Raw genomic sequence first — 25,676 nt, forward strand, 5'->3', positions numbered from 1 at the left:
GTCTGCTTGAGGTTTCTTCCTCAGAGGGAGTTTTTCCTTACCACTGTTGCTCTGGGGGTTGGTAAGGTTAGACCTTACCTGTGTGAAGCACTTTGAGGCAGCTCTGTTGTGATTTGGCGCTATATAAATGAAAATAAATTGAATTGAAATTGAGGTGGATCTGCATGTTGATTTGGCACGTTTTACACCGGATGCCCTTCCTGATGCATGGAGTGGAATGAGTGAGGGGTGAGTTTTAAACTGGGTACCTTCTGCACTGGAAACAAGCGCACTTGACCACATATGTGGGGGAGGGGGAACAGAAAAATTATCGTAACCTTTGGTTAAAAATGAATAAATCTCTCAGCCTTCCCATCGCATAACTGTTTTGTTTGGTTTTTAGGTTTTGAAGTAAAAATTGTTGTAGTGTTTCATGTTCTGTGGTGTGTTGTATATGATCCAAAAGCAGATGGTTCTGTTTCATCACACATGCAGCTCAGCACCTGCTGCATTCTCACCCCTGCAATTTGCATTTATGAAATCTTGATGTTTTCATGTTGATGATTCAGAGTCATCCATCACATGCATCTAAGAATTATCTTCTATTACCATCCCGACAGAATAAAAAGAATATTATCACAGTGAAAGAAAAAACTAAAATGAAAGTTATTTTTGTTCTCCCTACATAGATTGTTAAGGAGTATGAACGGGCCATTATCTTTCGCCTGGGGCGGATTTTGCGAGGAGGAGCCAAAGGACCAGGTGAGGAACTTACTGCAAGTAGTTCTGTGGAATTTGATTTTGTTAAATTCCCACATATGCAGTTCTTTTAGTGGAACAACATAGTAAAAATGTACGTTATTCTTCCTGTTGTGTAGTTCAGCAATATCTGACCAAATGTAAACATGTTAGATACTGTCATGGGGAGCGCATCTTTCTTCTTCTTCTGCTTCTTTTGACTGCTGCCATTAAGGGTTACAACAGCAAATCGATCATCTCTAACTTACCCTGTCCTCTGCATCTTCATGTGACACATCAGCCACCTGTGTGTCCTCCCTCAGGACATCCATAAACCTCCTTTTTGGCCTCCCTCTTCCCCTCCTGCCTGGTGGGCCCATCTTCAGCATCCTGCTTCCTATATACCCTGAATCCCTCCTCTGCACATGTCCAAACCATCTCAGTCTCACCTTTCTGACTTTTTCACTAAACTGTCCTATCTGTGGTGTCCCTCTGATATGTTCTTTTCTAATCTGCATAATACTTTTATTCACTTGATGTCTTGCAGACTTCAAGATCAACTGTTTCTCAGGAATCTGAATGTAGTCTGACTGGAGAACTTGCAGACACTGCCAGTCCAAATGGATTGTGAGAGTTCTTCCACAACGTAACCTTAAAGATGCAGAGGACTGTATTGGAGTTGCCATTGTCCATAGGAGGAGGTATTTCATATGAGGGCACTCTGATCATCCAGAGGAGTTATATTCCACAGCTTAATGGAAATTCCAGAATGTACAGAAAGCTGAAAAAGCCTGACGTGGTGGCTCTGAGAGTGGACAAGGAGGTATTTGTTAGAGGAATCTGTGATCAGGTGACTTGCAATCTGCGGTGCAGTGACCCTCAACATTGCTTACAGAGGAGTCAAAGCACTTTCTTCTTTCAAACCTAAACCTTGTCTTGTTGCATTTATGGCAGAAGACTGTTCAGTTGGATTGAGTACTATGAGCAGTTGCACGAAGCTGATCCTCCTGCTGGGATGTTAGACATCTCCAGAACAAAGGTTCTTGTGACTGATTGTCCAGTCAACTGTGATCTACCAAATGTTGGTGAGATTGTAAAGGCTGTAAAACAGGGAAAACTCCAGGGATGCAACACCAGAGCTGAGTCCAGGCAGGTGGAGATGCTCATCTTTTGGCATTGCAGACTATCTTTGTTTCAATCTGCAAGACTGATCATATCGATTGCAACAACTACAGGGGTATCACAGTTATCTGTGTCAGGGAAGATGCCTGCAGGCATTTTTCTTCATGAGATTCAGTTTCAGCTACTTGCTGCTCAGCAACTAGAACAGACTGGCTTCATGCCCAAGAAGTCAGTTAACTGCATTCTGCCTCTGCAAGTACTTGTGGAAAACAAGTGGTTGGAGTGCTCTCTGAAACATCCTGACAATTTGTTGGATCCTCAAGAAGCTACTACACATCGTACTCAGCCTGTACACAGATACTGTGAGTGCTCTGTGCAATGGAGGCAGAGACTCTGACTTTTTCCCTGTGAAAATAGGTGTTCCTCAGGGGTGTGTTCTGACGCCGACATTGTTCCATATGCTTGCATGATCTGGGTTTTGGTTAGGGTTGTGGAAATTAGTGACTTAGGTGCTGACGAGGAAATGTTTACTGACCATGACTTCACAGACGATGCTGTGATCATTGTGGAATCAATGGATACCCTGATTGCAGAGAAGCTGAATGAGAGATCGAGGTGTCTGGGTTTGCGATTGTCCTGGATCACAACTAAAATTTAGGCTGTTAAGACTTCCTGGACTCAGCCAGCAGAAGTGTATCTGCATGTGGTGACAGTGTTGAACTTGCAGAGACATTCACTTATTTCAGTAGTAACATATATGTCTCTGGATCCTTTGTCTTTGAGACCAAGAGGCACCTGAGAAGAGCTCATGGAATCACAAGGTCACCGGAATGGCGACGTCTTTGCAGTAGGTAACAAATGTCCAAGTCTTTGGAGTCCTGGTGCTGCCTGTCTTGCTGTATGGTTGTGATATTTATTATTATTAAATTATTGTATGGCCTTGCCTTACAATATAAAGCGCCTTGGGGCAGCTGTTTGTTGTGATTTGGCACTATATAAATAAAATTGATTTGATTTGATATTTGGACACTAACCAGTGGCCAAAGGCAATGGTTTTCTCTGGTACTAGGTCTCTTTGAAGGATCCCCTCAGGAACTGAGGTGGCGAGGCACGGCGGACGGATGGACACAAATATATGACTAAGATATGGGTTAAGGAAAAGGCTTTATCCAAAAATAGGCTCAGTTCGATACACAGGAAGTCAATCAGTACAGGCGGAGGTACAGATTGTCGAGAGGCGGGGACGGTGTCTAACAACAAGCAAGGATCAGACACGGAGAAGCAGGTTCACTGGTGCAGGCTGAGATGTGGTCAACAAACAGGCGAGAGTCAATCACAGAAAAGATGCAGAGCAGAAACAACACAAGGAAGGCTTAGAGCAAGAGCACAAGGCATGTAGCACAACAAACGAGCAGTGAACAGAGGAAAACATGGGACTTAAATACAGAGGTTAATCAAGGCGTGATTAGATGCAGGTGTAGGAAGAAGGCGTGGCCGGACAAGACGAGTGAAGTGACAAGGGGCGCGTCAGACAAAAGCAGCAAAATGGGAATGTGACAGTGACTAGACAAATGTTAAACAACTAAGAAATAACGAAACCTAAAATCCAAATGTGAGAGAGAGAAAATAAACAAAGAGCAGAAACAGAAAGTAAAAGGCTGGATCTAAATTAGAAAAGACCTCAACATATAACTGAAGTGTAACAGAAAAACTACTAGTGACTAAAGTGATAACAGAGGATACGACTACTGATACAAAATGGAAAATCACAGCTGAAGAAGAACTACCACAAAATAAAATACCTATTAAACTTAAAATAAACAGACACAAGACTAAAGTATGATAAACCGAACATGCACAATAAACAGAAAACAAAAAGAGAAACTATGAAATAACAAATAGAAAATCAAAACTGAGGATCCAAGAAGTGACAAAGATGACGACAGGGAAAAAAAACATGACACAGGGCTGGATTAGGGCCAAAACATGACAGATCCTGGAATGACTTTGTATCAAACGAGTGGTTACTGAGGGAGAATAAGATGAGGAGTATCACTTGCATTGCGAGAGAGCATCAGCTTTGACATTTTGGGCATACCGTGCACATCTGTCTGCTTGATCCAGCATGAACTTGCCCGAGTAGCTGGAGAAGACCAAGGGAATGCTCATACTTTATCTGACTGTGGCAGCTAAATGGTTATGTAAGAGATGTGGAGGTGGACCAGTTGTCTGCCTGGATGGTTGCTATCAAAAACTCAAGGCAGTTCTGTGCTGTTGTGGATGTGGCAAAGCATGGCGCCCCTCTCACCCAGCACATCTCCTGTTCAGCCTGCTCCCATTGGGCAGGAGACACAGGTCAACCAGAGCCTGAACCTCCAGGATGACAAAAGGTTTCTTTCCCTGGGCTGTGAGAACATTAAACACTCATGTGCAATAACTGAAATCCATTGTTGTAATGTAATAAAGTAGAAATACTTTGTTACTGTACTTAAGTAGAATTTTGTCGACTGGAGACTTTCACTTTTACTTGACTACATTTCCTCAATAAAATATATACTTTTACTCGCATACAGTAGTGTTCAGAATAATAGTAGTGCTATGTGACTAAAAAGATTAATCCAGGTTTTGAGTATATTTCTTATTTGTACATGGGAAACAAGGTACCAGTAGATTCAGTAGATTCTCACAAATCCAACAAGACCAAGCATTCATGATATGCACACTCTTAAGGCTATGAAATTGGGCTATTAGTAAAAAAGAAAGTAGAACAGGGGGTGTTCACAATAATAGTAGTGTGGCATTCAGTCAGTGAGTTCGTCAATTTTGTGGAACAAACAGGTGTGAATCAGGTGTCCACAGTGGAAGAATGAAGCCAGCACCTGTTGAACATACTTTTCTCTTTGAAAGCCTGAGGAAAATGGGATGTTCAAGACATTGTTCAGAAGAACAGCGTAGTTTGATTAAAAAGTTGATTGGAGAGGGGGAAACTTATATGCAGGTGCAAAAACCTATAGGCTGTTCATCTACAATGATCTCCAATGATTTAAAATGGACAAAAAAAAGATGCATGGACTGATGAGAGTAAAATTGTTCTTTTTGGGTCCAAGGGCCGCAGACAGTTTGTGAGACGACCCCCAAATTCTGAATTCAAGCCACAGTTCACAGTGAAGACAGTTAAGCATGGTGGTGCAAGCATCATGATATGGGCATGTTTCTCCTACTATGGTGTTGGGCCTATATATCGCATTCCAGGTGTCATGGATCAGTTTGGATATGTCACAATACTTGAACAGGTCATGTTGCCTTATGCTGAAGAGGACATGCCCTTGAAATGGGGGTTTCAACAAGACAGTGACCCCAAGCACACTAATAAACGAGCAAAATCTTGGTTCCAAATCAACAAAATTAATGCCTCGCACATGTGAAGAAATCATGAAAAACTGTGGTTATACAACTAAATACTAGTTTAGTGATTCACAGGATTGCTAAAAAAGCAGTTTGAACATAATAGTTTTGAGTTTGTAGCATCAACAGCAGATGCTACCATTATTGTGAACACCCCCTTTTCTACTTTTTTTTTTACTAATAGCCCAATTTCAAAGCCTTAAGAGTGTGCATATCATGAATGCTTGGTCTTGTTGGATTTGTGAGAATCAACTGAATCTACTGGTACCTTGTTTCCCATATAACAATAAGAATAAGGAAAGAATTTTGCCGCCACTCTTTTCATGGCCAAATCTTCTGTCACAGTGGAATGTACCGAAAAAGTGCTGATGTCCACCTCTTACGCAATTTCTCGGATAGTCACACGATGGTCCCGCATCACCACAGCGTTCACTTTGGAAATGATCTGGTCATTTCAGCATGTTGATGGCCGACCGGAGCGTGGCTCACTCTTCACCGTTGTGCGGACATCTTTAAACCGGATGTACCGCTCCTTAATCTGTGTGATGCTCATAGCATCGTCACCGAAAGCCATCTGAATCATCCGAATGGTTTCCACCTGGCTGTCGCCCAGTTTCTGGCAAAAGTTGATGCGGCGCTGCTCCAGTCGTTCCGTCTTTTTCCTTGAAATGAAAATCCGCCGAGCGCACAACACACGTCCCACACAAAGGCTGCTTACCAGGAAATGACGCAATCGACAGGCGTGAAAAAGTTCACGCATGCGCACGAAGGTTCAAGGTTGGCTCATGCAAGCACACGTGATTCAAATCCATCAGGTTTTTGCAAAAAATAAAAAGGTCCGATACTTTTCTAACAGACCTCGTATGTCATGAATATATATTTTTGACAAAGTACATAACAAACATAAGAGAAATTACCATCGAAACACTTTTTCTATATAGTCTAAGATTTTCCTATACATGTTTCCCATTTTTGTCTTTCAGACATAGTTAGAACATGTATTCTGCATTAGCCCATTATTAATCTTTGACCCTAACATAGAGACATGAGTGATGAGCCACCAGAGAACAAATGTTTGTTTCAAACCCCTTGGGACTGGGAAAGGAGAAGCTCATGTGACAAAGAATCCTACAAGAAAAGGAATAACGATTTTTGCTGTTGATCAGACACGGTATGGTGAGGTTCTTGCGGCACTCTCGCCATACGAAGAAGACCTGAAGTCAGGAAATGCTTTCAAGCATCATGTAACATGAGCAAAGTACCAAACTGCAATTTAGAGGCTTTATTTGTCATCGTACACATACAACAAATATGGGTAAATAGCCATCAGCGTCACCATCAACTTTGGGATCCTATTAGGTGGATCAAGAGGGACTATTGATTCCAATGTTTTTGAAGAGAGGTGGCTCTTTTCTGTCCACTCTGATTATCCACTTTGTGATATAAACAACACAAATGGCTCTCAGTTTGCCAGACCTTCATCACTAATGCAGTGCAGCCACATAGACCTTTGAATGACAACTTCTTTTCCCAGCAGGCCTAATGGCGTAGGTTGCTATGACAACTTGACTGTGTAATGCAATAAATAAGGCTGTCACTGGAGATATGCACTCTAAGTATTACTATAGTGGCACATTTGGTTTTTCCCCTTGTATATCAATATGTTGCATTTGGAATAATAATCTGTGTGTGTGTGTGTGTGTGTGTGTGTGTGTGTGTGTGTGTGTGTGTGTGTGTGTATATATATATATATGTATATATGTATGTATATATATATGTATATGCATGCATGCTTCTTGAAAGCCTGGGTGGAGCTCGGGGGAGAGAGTTCTCTCACAGTCTGGTGGTGCGAGACCGGAGGCTCCTGTACCTCTTCCCGGAGGGCAGAGTGCTAATTAAGTTGTGTGCGGGATGGCTTGCGTCGCTCACAATTGTTGCTTTGCGGGTGAGGTGGGTGGTGTATATGTCTTGCATAGAGGGGAGTGACACACCAATGATCCTTCCAGCTGCATTCACTATGCGCTGCAGGGCTTTCCTGTTGTAGTCAGTGCAGCTTCCGCACCACACAGTGATGCAGCTGGAGAGGATGCTCTCAATGGTGCCACGGTAGAAAGTGCTCATGATTGTTGGTGGAGCACTTGCCCGCTTGAGTTTGCGCAGGAAGTAGAGACGCCGCTGGGCCTTCTTTGCCAGTGATGCAGTGTTGGTGGTCCAGGACAGATCCTCACTGATGTGCACCCCCAGGAATTTGGTGCTGCTCGCTCTCTCCACAGCAGCACCCTCGATGGTCAGTGGCAGGTGTTGGTTGTGACCTTTCCGGAAGTCAACAGCAATCTCTTTGGTCTTGCTGATATTCAGCAGGAGGTTGACCTCTTTCCTGTAGTGAGTTTCATCGCCCTTGGTGATGAGCCCCACCAGAGTTGTGTCATCTGCAAACTTCACTATGTGGTTTGTGCTGTGGGCTGTTGTGCAGTCATGTGTCAGTAATGTGAAGAGCAGTGGACTGAGCACGCAGCCTTGGGGAGCCCCTGTGTTCAATACAATGCTGCTCAAGGTTTTGTTGCCAACACTGACTGCTTGTGGCCTCTGGGTGAGGAAGTCCAACAGCCAGTTGCAAAGGGAAGTGCTGAGCCCCAGTTTGTCCAGTTTGCAGATGAGCTGTTGAGGTATTATGGTGTTGAACGCTGAACTTAAGTCTATGAACAGCATTCTCACATATGAGTCCTTCTTGTCCAGATGGGTGAGGGCTGGGTGCAGGGCTGAGCAGATTGCGTCCTCTGTAGAACGCTTGGCTCTGTATGTGAACTGGGAGGGGTCTAGGGTGGGGGGGGAGGATGGATTTGATGTGTTACATGACTAGCCGTTCGAAGCACTTCATGATGATGGGTGTCAGTGCCACCGGACAATAGTCATTGAAGAAGGATGGAGCTGATTTTTTTGGCACAAAGAAAATGCAGACTGATTGCCAGAAATATCCAGTAAAAAGTCTGGACATCTCTAGTCCACTCATGGATGTTCATTCACGCATGCACATGTGAACAATTAAAAGAAAAAAAAAGTCTGGCTGCAGGCATAAGTTCCTTGTTCACAGTCAAAAAAGGACATAAGTCCTGAGACAGGACATGTCAACATCAAGTAGAACTCCAGACATCTCCACATTTGCTTGACAGTTCGTTCGCGCGCGCATCTCGCGGTCAAAAGAGGAAAGAAAAGAAAAAAAAATTGTCTGCAGGCAGTTAGTTCCTTTCCCTCCTCAGATTCTCTCATCACAGTTAAAAAAGGACATAAATCCAGGACATGTCAAGATCAAGTAAAACTCCAGACATCTCCACATTTGCTCAAAGACGGTTCATGCGCACGTGCGCGCATCTCGCGGTCAAGGTAGGAAAGATAAACTACAACAGAACTCAGAGAGCAGCCCTGCAGCTCAGCACAACAAGTAGAAGAGAAGTCAGAGTGCACAGTCTGTCTGCAATCAAACTGTGCACTCTGACTTCTCTGTGCAGAGAACCTGCAGGCTGTGTTCTCACCTTCTCTCTACCCCCTGCTGTGCGCACCTGATGCAGAAATTCCTGCGTCGTCATGACGCCACAGGGAGCAACTGGGAGCAGCCCCGGTGTGAAAGGGGCTTAAGCCAAGTCCAAGATATTTTTCCCCTTGTTGGGAAATCAACATACTGGTGAAATTTTGGAAGGAGAGTTTTGAGATCAGCATGATTAAAATCTCCAGTGAGGATGATAAAACTGTCTGGGTGTGCAGTTTGTTGTTCACTGATAGCCTGGTACAGTTCACTGAGTGCTGCATTTCTATCACTGCTGCTGTTGGTGGGGGGGATGTAGACTGCGATCAGCAAAATCACAGTAAACTCTCTGGGCAGATAGAAGGAACGGCACTTAATGATCATAAACTCCGCTAGTGATGTGCAGTGTTTGCACACCACCACAGCGTCCCGGCACCACTCATTACGAATATAGACACACAGACCCCCGCCGCGAGTCTTCCCTCTGTTTACGAGGGCCCGGTCAGCTCGATAGCATGCTAGTTGCTCCAGTTGTACAGCAGAGAATGTTGTCATTTAACTATGTTTCAGTGAAAACAAGCACACAGCAGTTACTAACTGTACGATTCGCTGACCTCAGCAGTGGTATGTGATCCATTTTGTTGTCCAGTGATCGTACATTAGTCAGGAGGATGGATAGTATAGCTGGGTGAGTTGGATTAGCTGCTAGTCTAGCTTGGATACCTCCACGCTTGCCCCTCTTCTGTTTCCTCACACACCGTTTCCGGTGCTTCCTCTCCCGGCGAGGAGATGCAGGCGAGTCCGGTATTGTAGGCTGCCGGAATAATCCAAGCTTCTTTAGCGTCTCTGTTGTGAAGTCCAAAGCATTGCAAATCTTGCTTTTGGATATGTCTAGCAGGCTCTGTCGGCTGTACTTGTATTCCGACGTTGACAGACGAGATGAAAAAGACATAAAACTATCTGACAAACACTTATCTGACGAACATATCACCACAAAGTTGGGAGAGCGAGGGGCCGCTGCATCTGTACGCGCTGCCATCTTAGTTAATTGTGTGTGTGTGTGTATATATATATATATATATATATATATATATATATATATATATATGTATACATACAGTAGTGTTCAGAATAATAGTAGTGCTATGTGACTAAAAAGATTAATCCAGGTTTTGAGTATATTTCTTATTCTTACATGGGAAACAAGCTACCAGTAGATTCAGTAGATTCTCACAAATCCAACAAGACCAAGCATTCATGATATGCACACTCTTAAGGCTTTGAAATTGGGCTGTTAGTAAAAAAAAAGTAGAAAAGGGGGTGTTCACAATAATGATAGCATCTGCTGTTGACGCTACAAACTCAAAACTATTATGTTCAAACTGCTTTTTTAGCAATCCTGTGATTCACTAAACTAGTATTTAGTTGTATAACCACAGTTTTTCATGATTTCTTCACATCTGCGAGGCATTAATTTTGTTGGTTTGGAACCAAGATTTTGCTCGTTTACTAGTGTGCTTGGGGTCATTGTCTTGTTGAAACACCCATTTCAAGGGCATGTCCTCTTCAAGTATTTTGACATATCCAAACTGATCCATGATACCTGGTATGTGATATATAGGCCCAACACCATAGTAGGAGAAACATGCCCATATCATGATGCTTGCACCATGCTTCACTGTCTTCACTGTGAACTGTGGCTTGAATTCAGAGTTTGGAGGTCATCTTACAAACTGTCTACGGCCCTTGGACCCAAAAAGAACAATTTTACTCTCATCAGTCCACAAAATATTCCTCTATTTCTCTTTAGGCCAGTTGATGTGTTCTTTGGCAAATTGTAACCTCTTCTGCACGTCTTTTATTTAACAGAGGGACTTTGTGGGGGATTCTTGCAAATAAATTAGCTTCACACAGGCGTCTTCTAACTGTCACAGCACTTACAGGTAACTCCAGACTGTCTTTGATCATCCTGGAGCTGATCAGTGGGTGAGCCTTTGCCATTCTGGTTATTCTTCTATCCATTTTGATGGTTGTTTTCCGTTTTCTTCCACGCGTCTGTTTTTTTTTTTTTTTTCATTTTAAAGCATTGGAGATCATTGTAGATGAACAGCCTACAATTTTTTGCACCTGCGTATAAGTTTTCCCCTCTCCAGTCAACTTTTTAATCAAACTACGTCTGTTCTTCTGAACAATGTCTTGAACATCCTATTTTCCTCAGGCTTTCAAAGAGAAAAGCATGTTCAACAGGTGCTGGCTTCATCCTTAAATAGGGGACACCTGATTCACACCTGTTTGTTCCACAAAATTGACGAACTCACTGACTGAATGCCACACTACTATTATTGTGAACACCCCCTTTTCTACTTTTTTTTTTTTTTTTTTTTTTTTAACTACACTCAACAAAAATATAAACGCAACACTTTTGGTTTTGCTCCCATTTTGTATGAGATGAACTCAAAGATCTAAAAATTTTTCCATTGTGCTGTGTGATAAAACTGCACCTTTCAGAGTGGCCTTTTATTGTGGACAGTCTAAGGCACACCTGTGCACTAATCATGGTGTCTAATCAGCATCTTGATATGGCACACCTGTGAGGTGGGATGGATTATCTCAGCAAAGGAGAAGTGCTCACTGTCACAGATTTAGACTGGTTTGTGAACAATATTTGAGGGAAATGGTGATATTGTGTATGTGGAAAAAGTTTTAGATCTTTGAGTTCATCTCATACAAAATGGGAGCAAAACCAAAAGTGTTGCGTTTATATTTTTGTTGAGTGTAATAGCCCAATTTCATAGCCTTAAGAGTGTGCATATCATGAATGCTTGGTCTTGTTGGATTTGTGAGAATCTACTGAATCTACTGGTACCTTGTTTCCCATGTAACAATAAGAAATATACTCAGAACCTGGATTAATCTTTTTAGTCACATAGCACTACTATTATTCTGAACACTACTGTGTGTGTGTGTGTGTGTGTGTGTGTGTGTGTGTGTGTGTGTGTGTGTGTGTGTGTGTGTGTGTGTGTGTGTGTGTGTGTGTGTGTGTGTGTGTGTGTGTGTGTGTGTGTGTGCGTGTGTGATTCACATCGAGAGAAGTTGCATATAGATTGGACAAAAAAAAATGGTTACAGCAATATTGAATGAAGAATAGATTTGTACTGTCTACGGGTTACCCATCGGGTGACCAAGACTTTCCCGGATATAAAGCAGAGTCCTCTACTTGAGAAACGCCGGGTTGTAAACCTTGTATTTGGGGGGGTCTTGTCCTATTCATTACGTGCAATAACAGTATTTTTTATTTATTTACTTATTTATTATTACAGTTCTATGGAATTTCTGCATATGTCCCTCCAGGTTACAAAAAAGCACCAACAACAAAAGAATCCCTTCAGTGTATTGAGTCCTTGATTCTCAGACATTCATAGACTTTTTGGTGTCCTCTTTTCTGACGCTGTTATCAGGCATGTGTTGCTGCTCGGTTCACTTCGTTTGTTTCACAAGCTTTTTTGCCTTAACTCTAATTTTTAGCATGGAAACATGGGATAAACTGGTTTGTGGTCAGATAACAGACTTGATTAATCGCAGGCCTTTTGCTGTATACCATAAAAGCTCTTGAGTTGTTTGTGTGTTCACACTCGCTGTGCTGTTGAAGTTTTCTAAATGTGGGGGGGTGGGTGGGTCGTTACTTATTAAACAATAGCTTGCACAAGATTAGTTCTGCGTAGTTGACCAGGGCTGGACTGGGAGTTGTATATCCAGTCAGACTGCTCCCAATGTGTGTGTGTGTGTGTGTGTTTTCCCATAGCATGATCAATATTGACACTATAGCTGCACACATCACCACAGGATACACCCTCACTGAAAGTGAGACAGGGGGTGGGTCTCGATGCACCCCCCACCCCCGCTCTCCCTTAAATTAACTCGTTCATGGTACATGAACTGATTTGGCCTGCAGTGGCATTTCTAGTCTGAATTTAAAACCCTATTTATATGGCTGCAGTCTACAATCTCATATTAAACAGTCCAGGGCATTGAGACATGTCCCGACTCTCTGGTTAAATGTTAACATGCATAAAAAACCCTAAGATTAAATTGGGCACTGCCACCTTGTACTCCTTTATTATTTCAAGCCATCGTCATCTGGTTCCATTTATGTTCACACTCCCTCCTGTGAAAAAGAAAAAAAAAAAAAAAAAAATGCGGTACTTCTTAATTCGCTCGTTATCTGCATTTGAAGAAACTCGGATGGCGTTGAATGTTGAAGTCAAACTGCTGTACTTGACCTCCTTTTTGCTGAGTTAAGTATTTTTGATCAAGCAACCTCTGCTTTTCAAATCAGTAATACTTTAAATTAAAGATAGATAACATTATTGGTATCAAGTAAAATTTTTAAAAATACATGCACATTATTTCAAGCACACCCTGGTTTTTGTTGTTGTTGTTCCTTTCTACCTAGTTTATGTCCGATCTGTTCAGCATGTCTGCTCTCACCACCTCGTAATCATATTTGTTTTTTGAGAAACTTGTCTCAATTAATAAACAAGCTCTGACGATGAAAAAAAAAAACCTCATTTGCATATTTGTCATATCCCACTGTCTTTGTGTTTTGTTCCTTTTTTCTTCTTCTTTTAAACTGGATCTAAAAATCTGACAGGATTCCTCAGTGAGCCGGAGAACTCTCTGCAAGCAACTCCCACATTCCCAGAGAGCTGCAGGAGTTTGTCTCAATGTTAAATTCAACATTTGGTTTCCCATAATGCTCCTTTTCCCACACTCTCTTGAAATGCCTCCTTTTCCTTCTATAACAGGCACGACTGTGACTGAGAACACAAGCTCATATAATTTGTTTGAAATGGCCCCCGGGGGTGGGGGGGCACTGTATGCTTGTATACTCTGCTGTCACGAACGGAGCTTGTGGTTTTTTGTTTTGTTTTGTTTTTTTAAATGCCAATCAGTGGAATTTTCCACTGCATCACAACATGCTTTATAGGCGAGAACGTACTCCGAGAGCAGCGAGGCCTTGTTCATGACAGGAACCACGATTCTTGAGCGTAATGCAATGAAGGAAATGGCAAAAGGCCTCCTTTGTGTTCTTTTGCTCACCTTAGCAGATGATGTTGTTTTGCCATTTAAGTGCATAATATTGTCGTGGTCCTTCTTTTTGGTCATCTCAGGATGTCTTCTTTAGATAACACAAAACTGATTGCAGGTGGTTTGCAAGAAAAGGACACAACACTTTAGAATAATTCAGCCTTAAGCAAGACAAAATGCAATGAGTTTTTAAGTTTATTTAAGCATCCGACACAGAGCTTATACAAACTGAGCCCTCTAGAGAGACTGAATATGCGCCAACTGCGCTCATCTATATATTGGAGACCCACGGGCATCGCTCCTCCTTCGACTTTTTTATTTATTTTATTCCCAAGACATGGTTTTCTATTGGAAGCGTCCTCTAGTGAACCCTAAGCAGGTGTTAGGTCATTATTTCAATGTGACAAACGCTCCCATTAAAACTTGAAGGATTTACAACTGATTTTTAAAAAAAAAAACACCATCAGCCACAGGTGCAGCTGGCCTGAGGCCCACCGCACCTGGCCTGCGGGCTCATTACTGCTGGGATATCAGCCAACTCTGCTGCCAACTTGGAAAGTACCTGACAGGCCGAGTGACTAATAGAGCCCTTTTTTGGGTTGAACACCTGTTAGTTCAACCAGAGGACATATAGTTCAGATCAGGACACTTGATAGTTCATCAGAGAATACACAGTTCAAATAAGGACCTAAAAAGTCTTCTACAGTCCCTCCTCTGGGACTCGAAAGAGTCCCATTACATCAGCTATACTCTTGGGCTGTTTACTGACAAGACATCCTCATTTGTGCATTGCATTAACAAATCACATCACTCGAATTACTGATAACTCTGGTGCGGATATGAATATAAGTGATACTTCACACGGTAAATATATTTAAGTGCAGGTGAACATACATACTAGGGCACACAGTGGTCAATTAGCTGGATTATATCAACGCAAGGTGACACTTAAACATTGAGTTTTGGTGTAAATCAAGGCACTCAAATCAGCCACACATGAGACAGTTTACAGCAAACCTTTAATCATGGCAAAGTAAAGGCATTACATTGGCATTGTGTGCAACCAATCATCTTCTGGCATCTACTGTCTCACTCAACCAGAGGCTCCAACCCATTATACTTGGTTCTACATATTATTTTGTTAAAGCTTCACACATTTATTATTTAAGCGCATCAAACAACCCCTACGTTACCACTATTCAGTCAACCAATCAAGAAACTATTCTAAGGTTAGCGCAGCTATGTCTAGTTTAATGATAAACACAATAAATGGTTTCCCTTCATGTCCGTCCTTAAGTCATTTGCCTTATCCAATCATATAATGGTTTTCATTATAGGCCATTTCTCAACATTTTCCACTTTATTTTCTTCTTTTTCAGCTTGTTTTTCAATGCCCTTTTTGGCCAGACGCCAAATTTAGGCGATGCATGTCTCTTGAGGCATGCAATAATTTAAGAAAAAGGGGTCCCTATGACACCTCTATTACTAACTTCCCAGCCACGCCGTGTAAGGGTCCCCTTTTTATAAATTTTCAATGTGATATCTATGTGTATGCATTTAGCTTTATCTGTGTTACGCAGATGATGGTAAGGACAGACATTTATCAGACCTTCGTTACTAACATATATCCTTCTTCGTTTTTATTTACACTCGGATTTCTGAAACCAGTCCATAATCCAAACTCAAGAGCCATGGTCGTTGTCTGTTTTCAGAGCCATTAGGTCAGTCCGCGCTCCCCAGCATTTACTCAGCGTCTGAAGTTTTGGGAGAAGTTGGGGAATATGGGGAGGTTGGCCTTTCAGGGGTAGTGGGGGGAGGATCAGGAATTCTGGCTTTCAGACAGTCGCGCAGTTCTCTGATGGATCTTTCCAGCTCCTTGTGCTACTTGGCCAAGTTGTACAGGGCCCCCAGAGAATTCTTGCCCACATTCAGGGTGGTGGTGGCCAGCCCTAGGTGTTCCCTCTCCATATGCTCCATCATGCTGGCTAGCATGTCCATACTAGACTGAAGACAACACAGTTGAGTATGGAGGCCCTCCTGAGCACAAGAGATGTTGGCATTGTCACGGTGTATCCTTAACAGATATGCAGCTGTCTGACTCAGTTGTGGCATGATTTCATCAAATAGCCCATGGGGAATGTGATTTGTGAGGGGCAGGAGCTGCTCCAGGGTTTTTGGAGCAGACTCTTGTGGAAGACGAAGCTCTTGAGTCAAGATTGCATGTCCAGTGGGGTGACCATGACCAGATTAAGGTTGTGCAGTCCAGGGGACAGGAAGCACAAGGGGGGAGGCATCTCATGTGTGGGGGGAGTATTGTTGATGTCGCACGGGACACTCCGGGCATTTGACAGCCTGTACGAAGCTCCCCTCTGTCCTGGTGAGTGAGTTTGGCTGAGTTCCACCCCTGCTGATCCTCCTTCAGAAGCATTGGGCTGTTCGAAATTTCTTTCCTGCTTTGGGGGTGGGAAACTGGGGACAGGTCCTAGCAGTGAGTTGGGTCTAGGATGCACTCGGGCGATTGCCGCATATGGCCGACATTGGCTGCCTCCCCTTGAAGGTATCGTTGCCACTGGCACATGTGACTGTCTCCATGGCATCTGCGGAAGGGGTGGGTTCCAGAGTCCAAAGGGTCCTTCAAATGATGGCGGAGTCCTCGGGACGTCTCTTGTTGCAGGCAGCCTCTGTGAAGCCCTCGTCGCCAGGTGCTGGAACGATGGGGATCCTTCTGTTGCCAACTGGCTCAGCTGCTGGATGGATGGCGGCTGTGGCGACCAGTCATGGCTCGACCGGCCCTCCAGTAGATCCTCTTCTCCAGACAGTTCTGAGAGATCATTCAGACTTGATAGAGGCAGATCAGGCATAAGTCCCTGATCAGGGGAGTCTGTTCTCTCAGCCATACTCCTGTGTCCTATTAATATACATATACAGTCATTATTACAGCTCCATGTCATTCCTTCAGATATTGTCTATCCTATCCCTCATTGTTGTGGGTGCATGTGTGTGAATGTAAATGTGCGTGCATGTCTTCTTCCTCATCTACAATATCACCAAGCACTGTCCATCCCAGTCCTCCCTATCTGGGGTATATGCCACAATGTTAGGTAGCTGGGGGCTGTCGGGGAGGGTAATTGGTATTTCATCCATTTCCATATATTCTGGTTCTTTGTCTATTTCGTTTGTGCCTTCTCCTAGGGCTTCGACAGCTAACAGTGGGAGCTGTCCTACTGTGGATGCAATCAATTTATTAACCAGAAATTTTATCAAGGGAATACCACAACATATTACCAGCAAGACCGCCACCCGTATTAGTGCCAAGACTACACCTACCTGATATAACCAGTCTTTCCATGATATCCACCCTCTCCTTAGAGCCCCAAATAGTGTAAACAGTGGGCCAATATTTACTCCATTTCCTACGATATATCCAGAATCGTCAGTTTCATTTCTCCCTCCTATGGAGTTACTTAATAGTTCTTGTTGCATCTCTCCAAGTTTGATTAAGAGTTCTGTCACATTTCCATCTTCCCCTGTATGCATGGGAATAGCTGTGCAACATTCGGTGGCTTTGATCATAATGCAAACTCCTTGTTCATCAGCCATCATCATCTCGATAGCTAATCTATTTTGCATTGTCATTAGTGAGGTGGCGTGCAGTTGTTCGAATAAGGCTCCTACAGCTGCCAATGCCCAATTCAAATATCTTTGTTGATTATACCACAAATAATTAATCCACTGCACCTCCTGGAACCTAGAACGAACTTTTGGAGTAACCCCGAACAGAGCCAATGCCCATCCCCATTTGTCTCCGTCTTCATCTGCTTTAACTCTGCTACTGTCTATGGCTTCTAATTGTCGGGGTATCCCTTCTGGTATCCCGTTTTTTACTGTGATGTTGTAGTCTGTTTTAAATGTCATTATTCCTCTTTTCTTACGAAGTTTCTGTGGCATGATTTGTATTGAATTTGGACAGGATGACAGGAGTTTCTTTTTTTGTCCGCATGTCCAAAAGATGTCAGCTAAGGGTACTGTTCCCTTAGCTAAATTCGGAATAGATACCCATGAAGCATGGGTGAGATTCAGTCCAATTACAGACCCCCCTGTGGCCGGTACTATTTGTTCACACACTGTATGCCTGCTGCTGGCAGGGTGTGACATACGGTAATGTTCCATGATGCTTTGGCCGGTTTATATTCTTGCTGCTTTTGCATACACTGTATGTGGTGTTTTGACTGGGTCATCCCTACCTGCCAATTGCTTATGTATTGTGCTACTAAGCCTTTAGGTATACAAAATGGGTGTATCATCCCTTTCTCTATTGTAATCATAGGTGGGAGGGTTCCTTCAGTACTTAGAGGCACTGGACAAAATTTACTGTCGGCAGCATATTTTTCATCACCTACTGCCATTTTCATAACACATCCTGACAGAACATTGATGTCCCTAACTGGTAGTAACGTCTTTTAAATACTTTGAACACCTTTACTCCACTTATCTAGTAGTGCTTCAGTCACTGAGACTTGAATCGGAGATGCTTGTAAAAGCTGCAGAATATCCCTGGCTTTATCTCGCTGTCACTACAGCTGGAGCCTGATGAAGGGAGATTAAACTGGCTACCTGCCAGCATTTCATTCATCTCTCTGCTTTCCAACATTTGTGCAGAAGCTTCCTCCTTCTTCACTGTTGTATTTGGTGACTTTATTTATTTTATTCAAACAGTTTGCTTTCTTGTGATTTCACAGGGCTGTTCTTCATCCTGCCGTGCACAGACAGTTTCATTAAAGTGGACATGCGCACCGTCACTTTTGACATCCCACCTCAAGAGGTACACAAATTCCTCAGAGAAATTCTAAGTGCTTTACCATTAGAAGAATGTGAGCCACCAAATTTTATTAAAAATTTTGCATACGAGGTCTGTTAGAAAAGTATCCAACCTTTATTTTTTGCACAAACTTGATGGATTTGAATCACGTGTGCTTACATGAGCCAACCTTGAACCTTCATGCGCATGCGTGAATTTTTTCACACCTGTCGATTGCGTCATTTGCTTGTAAGCAGCCTTTGTGTGAGGATGGGTGGAGTCTCTCGTCGGATTTTCTTTGCAAGGAAAATGGTGGAACAACTGGAGCAGCATGACTGCATCAAATTTTGCCACAAACTGGGCGACAGCCAGGTGGAAACCAATGGGATTATTCAGACGGCTTTCAGTGACGATCCTATGGGCATCACGCAGATTAAGGAGCGGTACAACCGGTTTAAAGATGTCAGCGCAACGAAGATTTTGCCATGAAAACAGTTATAGCAAAATTCATGCCGATGGCTTCGGCAAGAAACTGCTGATGGAGCAAAAGCACCTCCGTGTTGAATTCTCACAGGACATGCTGGACTCCGAAAAATGATGCCCACCTCTTCCACCATTCGGAAGATTCAGACGGCTTTCGGTGGCTTTTCAGTCGTGTGACTATCTGAGAAATTGTGGAAGAGGTAAGTATGTCACAGCATGTCCTGTGAGACTTCAACACGGAGGCGCTTTTGTTCCGTCAGCAGCTTCGTGCCAAAGCCATCAGCATGAATTTCGCTGTAACTGTTTTCATGGCAAAATCTTCTGTCACAGTGGAATGTGCCGAAAAAGTGCTGATGTCCACCTCTCAATTTCTCGGATAGTCACACGACGGTCCCACATCACCACAGCGTTTACTTTGGAAATGATCCAGTCATTTCAGCATGTTGATGGCCGCTCGGAGCGCGGCTTGCTCTCCACCGTTGTGCAGACGTCTTTAAACCGGTTGTACCGCTCCTTAATCTGTTTGATGCCCATAGGATCGTCACCGAAAGCCATCTGAATAATCCGAATGGTTTCCACCTGGCTGTCGCCCAGTTTCTGGCAAAATTTGATGCAGTCGCGCTGCTCCAGTCGTTCCACCATTTTCCTTGCAAAGAAAATCCAACGAGAGACTCCACCCATCCTCATACAAAGGCTGCTTACAAGCAAATGACGCAATCGGCAGGCGTGAAAAAATTCACGCATGCGCACGAAGGTTCAAGGTTGGCTCATGCAAGCACACGTGATTCAAATCCATCAGGTTTTTGCAAAAAATAAAAAGGTCCGATACTTTTCTAACAGACCTCGTATGTTGAGTTCTGGACAAAACTGGGCTGAATTCTTGACCTACTTGACCTTTTTTTAACAGTGCCTGTGTTTTTAAATCTTAAACTGTTTATTAACTTATACATTGTTATGACCAAAATGATTGTGTTTTATTTGTAAACTGCTTGTATTTTATCTTTTTTAATGGTTACCTTGATGTTGTTAATTTGTTTGTTATGACTTGTGCTGCTGCCTTTCTTGGCCAAGTCAATCTTTTTATCTGGTTAAATAAAGGATAATAATAATATTGATGATGATAATATTAATAATAACCTACTTGATAGAGTTCATTGGGCCTCATTCACAAACCGTTCTTAAGAACAAATTTATTCCTGAGTCCTGCTTACAAAGTTTTTACAAAGATTGTAGTATTCATGAATGTTTTTCTATCCAGGATTTGTTCTTGGGTAAGAATAAATTGTATGAACACTCAGGAGTACTCTTACAAACATTTCAGTACGGAGATATTGCAGTGATATTTCCATGATATGTCTGTTTATTATGTTATGTTTTGCTAATTTACAGAGTATTTTTTATATTAAAATAAATAAAATGAGCACTGCAAAAATGGTAGCCCGATTAAGTGAACTCATTTGTTCTTATTTACTCTACTTGCAAGTTTAGGATATTATATCGGACTCAAGTTTAGATGCTTTCAAAATCCGAACTTAAAGTTGTCCCTTGTCTTCACTAATTGAGTTGAAACAAAGTTCATCTTTAAGGGGAATTAACTGATATTCAGTTGAATTAGCTCACATTTTCAAGGCAGCTGGTGAACTTCAGATTTGACAGTGTAACAATACTTTAACATTAATCGATTGGAGTAGCATCCGTATGGGGAGGGGCTGGAATCATGATGAAAGAAGTTATAACATGGACAAGGCCCATCAGACACACACACACACACACACACACACATATATATATATATATATATATATATATATATATATATATATATATACACGAGGTCTGTCCATAAAGTATAGGTCCCTTTTATTTTTTTCAAAAACTATATGGATTTCATTCATATGTTTTTACGTCAGACATGCTTGAACCCTCGTGCGCATGCGTGAGTTTTTCCACGCCTGTCGGTGACGTCATTCGCCTGTGAGCACTCCTTGTGGGAGGAGTCGTCCAGCCCCTCGTCGGAATTCCTTTGTCTGAGAAGTTGCTGAGAGACTGGCGCATTGTTTGATCAGAATTTTTTCTAAACCTGTGAGGCACATCGAAGTGGACACGGTTCGAAAAATTAAGCTGGTTTTTTGGTGAAAATTTTAACGGCTGATAAGAGATTTTGAGGTGATACTGTCGCTTTAAGGACTTCCCACGGTGCGAGACGTCGCGCAGCGCTCTCAGGCGCTGTCGTCAGCCTGTTTCAAGCTGAAAACTTCCACATTTCAGGCTCTATTGATCCAGGACGTCATGAGAGAACAGAGAAGTTTCAGAAGAAGTCGGTTTCAGCATTTTATCTGGATATTCCACTGTTAAAGGAGATTTTTTTAATGAAAGACGTGCGGACGGATTGCAGCGTCGGCTCGCAGCCGCTGCGACGCTCCGCCACAGGAAAAACACCTCTGTTGGAAACCTTAAGGACAAGTTGGAACATGTCCAGCTGTTAAACAATTTCTCATATACTCACTCCACTGAAAGCCATCAAAAGCCGCCTGGATTTTACAAATGGTTATCAACACGGAGGTGTTTTTCCTGTGCCGCCGCACCGCTGAAACCAACTTCTTCTGAAACTTCTCTGTTCTCTCACGACGTCCTGGATCAATAGAGCCTGAAATGTGGAGGTTTTCAGCTTGAAACAGGCTGACGACGGCGCCTGAGAGCGCTGCGCGACGTCTTGCACCGTGGGAAGTCCTTAAAGCGACAGTATCACCCCTTACCAAAAATAGTACTGATAAGTATATAAAAAGTAAACTGGAAGTATACTTGAAACATACTTGCATGTACTACTTTTTGGTAAGGGACCTCAAAATCTCTCATCAGCCGTTAAAATTTTCACCGAAAACCAGCTTAATTTTTCGAACCGTGTCCACTTCGATGTGCCTCACAGGTTTAGAAAAAATTTTGATCAAACAAAGCGCCAGTCTCTCAGCAACTTCTCAGAAAAAGGAATTCCGACGAGGGGCTGGACGACTCCTCCCACAAGGAGTGCTCACAGGCGAATGACGTCACCGACAGGCGTGGAAAAACTCACGCATGCGCACGAGGGTTCAAGCATGTCTGATGTAAAAACATATGAATGAAATCCATATAGTTTTTGAAAAAATAAAAAGGACCTATACTTTATTGACAGCCCTCGTATATATATATATATACACACACACACACACACACAAAATGACAGTGAAGCAGCTGAAGTAAAGATGATGAATATTATTATGAATTCAAAGTTACTTACTTTTTGCAAGAATATACTTGCATTATTAGTTGCATAAAACCAGCTGGAATTGACAGTGATATTTGTTAAAAAGTATTTCTGAGTGAATATAAATCTCCAAAAAAATAGTTGTCATGAGGCCTAGTTTTATGTAAAACAAATGTATAAGCTCCCTCGAGGTGTGAGGAGTTGGTTGCGTTTATATCTGAGTGTGCATTTATATAATCATCAAAGGTTGTGATATAAATAAATCATCACAGACTGCACAGCTGAAATAAAGTCTAAAATGTGATTTTGTTCGAAGCAGTGTTTTGCACTTAAACAGCAAAAGGCAAGTTAGAGAAAGGTTGTTGACACCTAATGATTGATTATCATTGTTTTACAAAAACACACATTTAAAAATTAACCGTATAATGCCGTACGGTCACCTTTGATACCATGAGGAAAATAAGTATTTGAACACCCTGCGGTTTTGCAAGTTCTCCCACTTAGAAATAATGGAGGGGTCTGAAATTTTCATCTTAGGTGCATGTCCACTGTGAGAGACATAATCTAAAAAAAAAATCCGGAAATCACAATGTATGATTTTTTTTTTTTTTTTTTTTTTTTTTTTTAATAATTTATTTGTATGTTACTGCTGCAAATACGTTTTTGAACACCTGCCAACCAGCAAGAATTCTGGCTCTCACAGACCTGTTACTTTTTCTTTAAGAAGCCCTCTGATTCTGCACTCTTTACCTGTATTAATTGCACCTGTTTGAACTTGTTACCTGTATAAAAGACACCTGTTCACACACTCAATCACTCACACTCCAACCTGTCCATCATAGCCAAGACCAAAGAGCTGTCTAAGGACACCAGGAACAAAACTGTAGACCTGCACAAGGCTGGGATGGACTACAGGACAACAGGGAAACAGCTTGGTAGAAGACAGCAACTGTTATGATTATTTATTAGAAAGTGAAAGAAACACAAGATGCCTGTCAATCTCCCTCTGTCTGGGATTCCATGCAAGATCTCACTTTATGGGGTAAGGATGATTCTGAGAAAGCTCAGAACTACACAGGAGGACCTGGTCATTGACCAGAAGAGAGCTGGGACCACAGTCACAAAGATTACATTAGTAACACATGATGCTGTCATGGTTTAAAATCCTGCAGGGCAGCAAGGTCCCCCTGCTCAGGCCAGCACATGTCCAGGCCTGTTTGAAGATCAGCAGTGACCATCTGGATGATCCAGAGGAGGCATGGGAGAAGGTCATGTGGTCAGATGAGACCAGAATAGAGCTTTTTGGAATCAACTCCACTTACCATGTTTAGAGGATGAGAACACCCCCAAGAAAACCATCCCAACCGTGAAGCATGGGGGTGGAAACATCATACTCTGGGGGTGCTCTTCTGCAAAGGGGACAGGATGACTGCACTCTATTGAAGGGAGGATGGATGGGGTCATGTACTGCGAGATTTTGGCAAACAACCTCCTTCCCTCAGTAAGAGCATTGAAGATGGGTCATGGCTGGGTCTTCCAGCATGAATGAATGAATTTATTTGGTATATAAACTCAACAGTAACAAAAAAAACTGATACACAAGACAATTCCACAGTGACGTGTGACCAAAATGACAATGACCCCAAACAGACATCCAGGGCAACTAAGGAGGGGCTCCATAAGAAGCATTTCAAGGTCCTGGAGTGGCCTGGCCAGTCTCCAGACCTGAACGCAATAAAAAATCTTTGGAGGGAGCTGAAACTCCAAACCTGAAAGATCTAGAGAAGATCTGTATGGAGGAGTGGACTAAAATACCTGGTGAAAAACTACAGGAAACGTTTGACCTCTGTAATTGCAAACAAAGGCTACTGTACCAAATATTATCATTGATTTTCACAGGTGTTCAAATACTTATTTGCAGCAGTAACATACAAATAAATTATTTAAAAAAAAAATCATACATTTTGATTTCCGGATTTTTTTTTTTTTAGATTATGTCTCACAGTGGACATGCAGCTAAGATGAAAATTTCAGACCTCTCCATGATTTCTAAGTGGGAGAACTTGCAAAATCACAGGGTGTTCAAATACTTATTTTCCTCACTGTACATACCTTTAGTGGGTCAGGCACCTTTAGTGGGTTAAAATAGTCCAGATTTAACTTTTGCTCACAGTGGTAATTATTAAAGGGCTCATATTGTGGAAAAAGTCTTCATCTTTTACATTTTCTTGTGTTTAAGGTTTAATGTTAAATATCTCCAAAGTCCTGCAATTCTATGAGGAAATTTTGCTATAAGCATCATTTGGGCCTGACAGCTTATTTAAGACCCCTGTGTCAAATGTAACAGAAATACTCCCAAATGCTTTAATTTTACCTCAGATTGTTAAGACTACCCCATTTAACAACCCATGATTACCACTCTGTTCCAAATAAGTGTGGTGGTTTTGAACATTAAGCTTTGATAAGATGGCAATTACAGACCGGTGTCACTGAACAGATGGTCCCCTCTAAAAATTGGTCTGCCCTGTCATTTCTGACCACAGCAGCACTTTTCAGACTGACTCTCTTCACCCAAAGTGATTAAAGGGAATAATGTGATTATTAACCATCAGATGACAAATTAAAACTTCTTAAATCATTCTAAAGTCAGTTTTAAGCAGAAACGAGGTGATAATCGGTGAATCTTTACTGATGCTCTGAAATGACGTAGGCGCCACAGCACGTCACACTCAGATGTGCTGCTGTGGTGCTCTGATCTCTTATTGTGAAATAATGTTGAATTTATCTGTAAATGATTGTTGTATAAAAGCTTCAGATATCTGTCGCTAAGATAGATGATGACTGGAGAGCAATTTGAAGTAGGAACAATGATCAGTGAATCAATGCTGACTGTCCAAAATGATGCATGCACAGTGAAGGCAGGGCGGACCGATTTTTAGGGGGGACCTTTTGGTCGGCGACACCGGTCCACTACTGTTTGGACAATGTCACCGGTTTTGTAATCTTTCCTCTGTACACCATCACAATGAAGTTGAAATGAAATGAACTAAATGTGCTTTTTGCATTTATTGATATACAAATAATGAATGTTTGAGTTCAGTGGTATGAATATGCCACCAAATTAAATATTCGTTCTGTTGAAAGAATGAAAAAACATTCATTATTTTTTTTTATATAATGGCTAAAATAGATCCTTGTCATTTGATATTTTATTAATTTATGAACAAAAAGGGACTTACATTTTGGTGTTCCACTGGTGCTTAACAGTCCAACACAAACTTTAAATTGGAGTCCAAAATTGC

At 42.1% G+C, this 25,676-nt stretch overlaps 1 protein-coding gene across 2 annotated transcripts in view; it reads left to right on the plus strand.

Moving 5' to 3' along the window:
• stom (stomatin) overlaps positions 1–25,676 on the plus strand; it is a 61,677-nt gene that overhangs the window by 29,158 nt on the left and 6,843 nt on the right. For both annotated transcript variants that reach the window (XM_034192922.1, XM_034192923.1), the window contains 2 exons: positions 669–741; positions 18,592–18,674. In XM_034192922.1, coding sequence (XP_034048813.1) covers positions 669–741; positions 18,592–18,674 — 156 coding nt within the window. The remainder of the gene's footprint in view (positions 1–668; positions 742–18,591; positions 18,675–25,676) is intronic.

This window comes from Thalassophryne amazonica, chromosome 17 (genome assembly GCF_902500255.1).
Source record: "Thalassophryne amazonica chromosome 17, fThaAma1.1, whole genome shotgun sequence".
NCBI lineage: Eukaryota > Metazoa > Chordata > Actinopteri > Batrachoidiformes > Batrachoididae > Thalassophryne > Thalassophryne amazonica.